Genomic DNA, 2,164 nt, shown 5'->3' with positions numbered 1-2,164 from the left:
GATCCCTATCCACTACTGGTAGTGAACATTGGTTCGGGAGTCAGTATTTTAGCAGTCCATTCCAAAGACAACTATAAACGAGTGACTGGAACAAGGTAGAAACCTTTTTGGTCTTACTGCAGCATTCACATTGTTTCACACACAGAAGTTACGAATGTATCAGTGCTCACTTACCTGGAAAATATATGTATTTGTGCAACAGCAAATGTGTAGGTGTGTAAGTATAAGTTAAAATGTTACAAGTAATATCTCTTTCTAAGGTATGTGTATAAGCAGTCAACTATAATCATTAAGTATTTATTATTGATTACTATCAGTTGGCATCAAAATTTCCACAATGATAAGAGTGAATTTTTATCTGGAATTATTCTAGTAACTTCAGTGTTTAACCAAAGAACATTTACTTCCAAGAGACAATGTTCTGTTGATTGCCAAACTTGGACAGACAGATAGCTCCCTGCTGTGGAGTCATCCCAACTTAGGGCATCCTGTGTACAACAGAATGAAACGTTGCTACATACTGCCTTACCTTCACAATTACTGGCATGTTCAGGTCCATCATTGCAGCTGTTGTGCCAGTCCATGTCACTGAGGGTCTTCCTTGCCCTCACTAGTTTTCTAGCTTACTAAACATCTCCAGCAGTTGATTCCTCCTGATGACATGTCCCAGGCATATGAGGCGGACAGTGTTCTGTTGCGATCTATGAAGTTTTCATTGGCTAATATTTGGACATAGATCACCAGGCCTTTTTTTCTTGTCTGAGTCTGGAAGCTCTGCTGAAACCTGTCCACTGTGGATAATGCTGGTATTTGAAATACTGATGGCATAGCATCAGAGCAACATACAGGCTACCACAATACAAGAAAATGACAGAGGGGTGATGACAAAATTGTATAATATCTATTTCTATTTTTATGTATTTTTTTTCCCTCAGCATTTTTCATCTTTCCCCATTTTTCACTTTCTCACAGATGTATTTAAGCATAAAGCTTATCACATGCTGAATATTGACATTTGATTAGCAACTTTAGGCAGCATTGTAATTAATTCTTACTTGATGGATTTAATGTGAGTTCTTTATCAGATAACATAAATGTTCAAATACCACAAAAATTTTTCTGTAATACTTTAAATAGTAATGTGATTTTAAATTTTTTCTATGAATCTTTTAGGTACTTTTGTTTTTGTCTTTTAAGAGGTAGTGGAAACTCCTATTATTTAACTGAGAAGAAAGGTTTGGGGGTATTAGATTAACTTGTGAAATATCTCATTTTAGTTTTAAAGTAGTACTTTATTCTTATGGAGGTTTAAATGTTACCACCATTTTAGTTCTCGATACCTAAGAATTAAACAAGCAAGTACTACCTGGTTCAACTAATTTTATTTTATTTTTTGACTTCAGCTAATTTAGAAAGACAGAAATTCACTCTCAAGTAAATTCAAATGTGTTTAGAAACAAATGAAGATGAGGACTAGGAAGCAAAAGTTTTGCTTTTGGGCACTTGAGAGATGTGAATTCACTTTGTGAGCATATCCAAAAGAATAATGGAACCAAGTAAATTTCTATCATTACCATAACCGACCTGACATAAATTTCCTCACTATGTTTGTAGAATATGTTAAATGTATCATTGAATTAATTGCAACACTGTCAGTGAATTAAATAAGCCTTTCACAAATTATTTACCTAGAAACCATTTTTGAATTATGAGTTTTCTCCTCCTAGTTCATATGATCCTAAAAAATTCACTGGTCTTTAACACTTTCACATTTTCATACACACAGAAATAAGTTTTTGGACAACTGTAAAACATAACTTAAGAGGTGAAGGCTTTGGAAGGTATAAAAGATACCCTCTTGTCCTCATGTTGTTTGTACCAAGTCAAGTGGTTTATTTCTTTGGGTTATTCCTATATTTGACAAGTTTGGTTTTACTTACTTTACTTTATCATGTTAACACTTCAGCTCTTAGTAATATGTTTATTAAGTAAGTAAATGTTTTACTCTTTTACTTTAGTGAATGAATACACTATGTAAATATAGTTTACCAAGTTTCTTTATTTTCTTTAGCCTTGGAGGAGGTACCTTTCTAGGTTTATGTAGCTTACTGACTGGCTGTGAAAGTTTTGAAGAGGCTCTTGAAATGGCATCCAAAGGTGACAG

General features: G+C 33.9%; 1 protein-coding gene across 1 annotated transcript in view; it reads left to right on the top strand.

Moving 5' to 3' along the window:
• Positions 1-2,164, top strand: part of PANK3 (pantothenate kinase 3) — a 32,079-nt gene that overhangs the window by 15,665 nt on the left and 14,250 nt on the right. The window contains exons 3-4 of the mRNA XM_042780804.1: positions 4-95; positions 2,072-2,157. Coding sequence (XP_042636738.1) covers positions 4-95; positions 2,072-2,157 — 178 coding nt within the window. The remainder of the gene's footprint in view (positions 1-3; positions 96-2,071; positions 2,158-2,164) is intronic.

Source organism: Orycteropus afer, unplaced genomic scaffold (genome assembly GCF_000298275.1).
Source record: "Orycteropus afer afer isolate SDZICR_OR568_19922 unplaced genomic scaffold, OryAfe1.0 scaffold00062, whole genome shotgun sequence".
In the NCBI taxonomy this organism is placed as follows: domain Eukaryota; kingdom Metazoa; phylum Chordata; class Mammalia; order Tubulidentata; family Orycteropodidae; genus Orycteropus; species Orycteropus afer.
The sequence above is the reverse complement of the archived record's forward strand: the minus strand, read 5'-3'. Positions and strand labels throughout refer to the sequence as shown.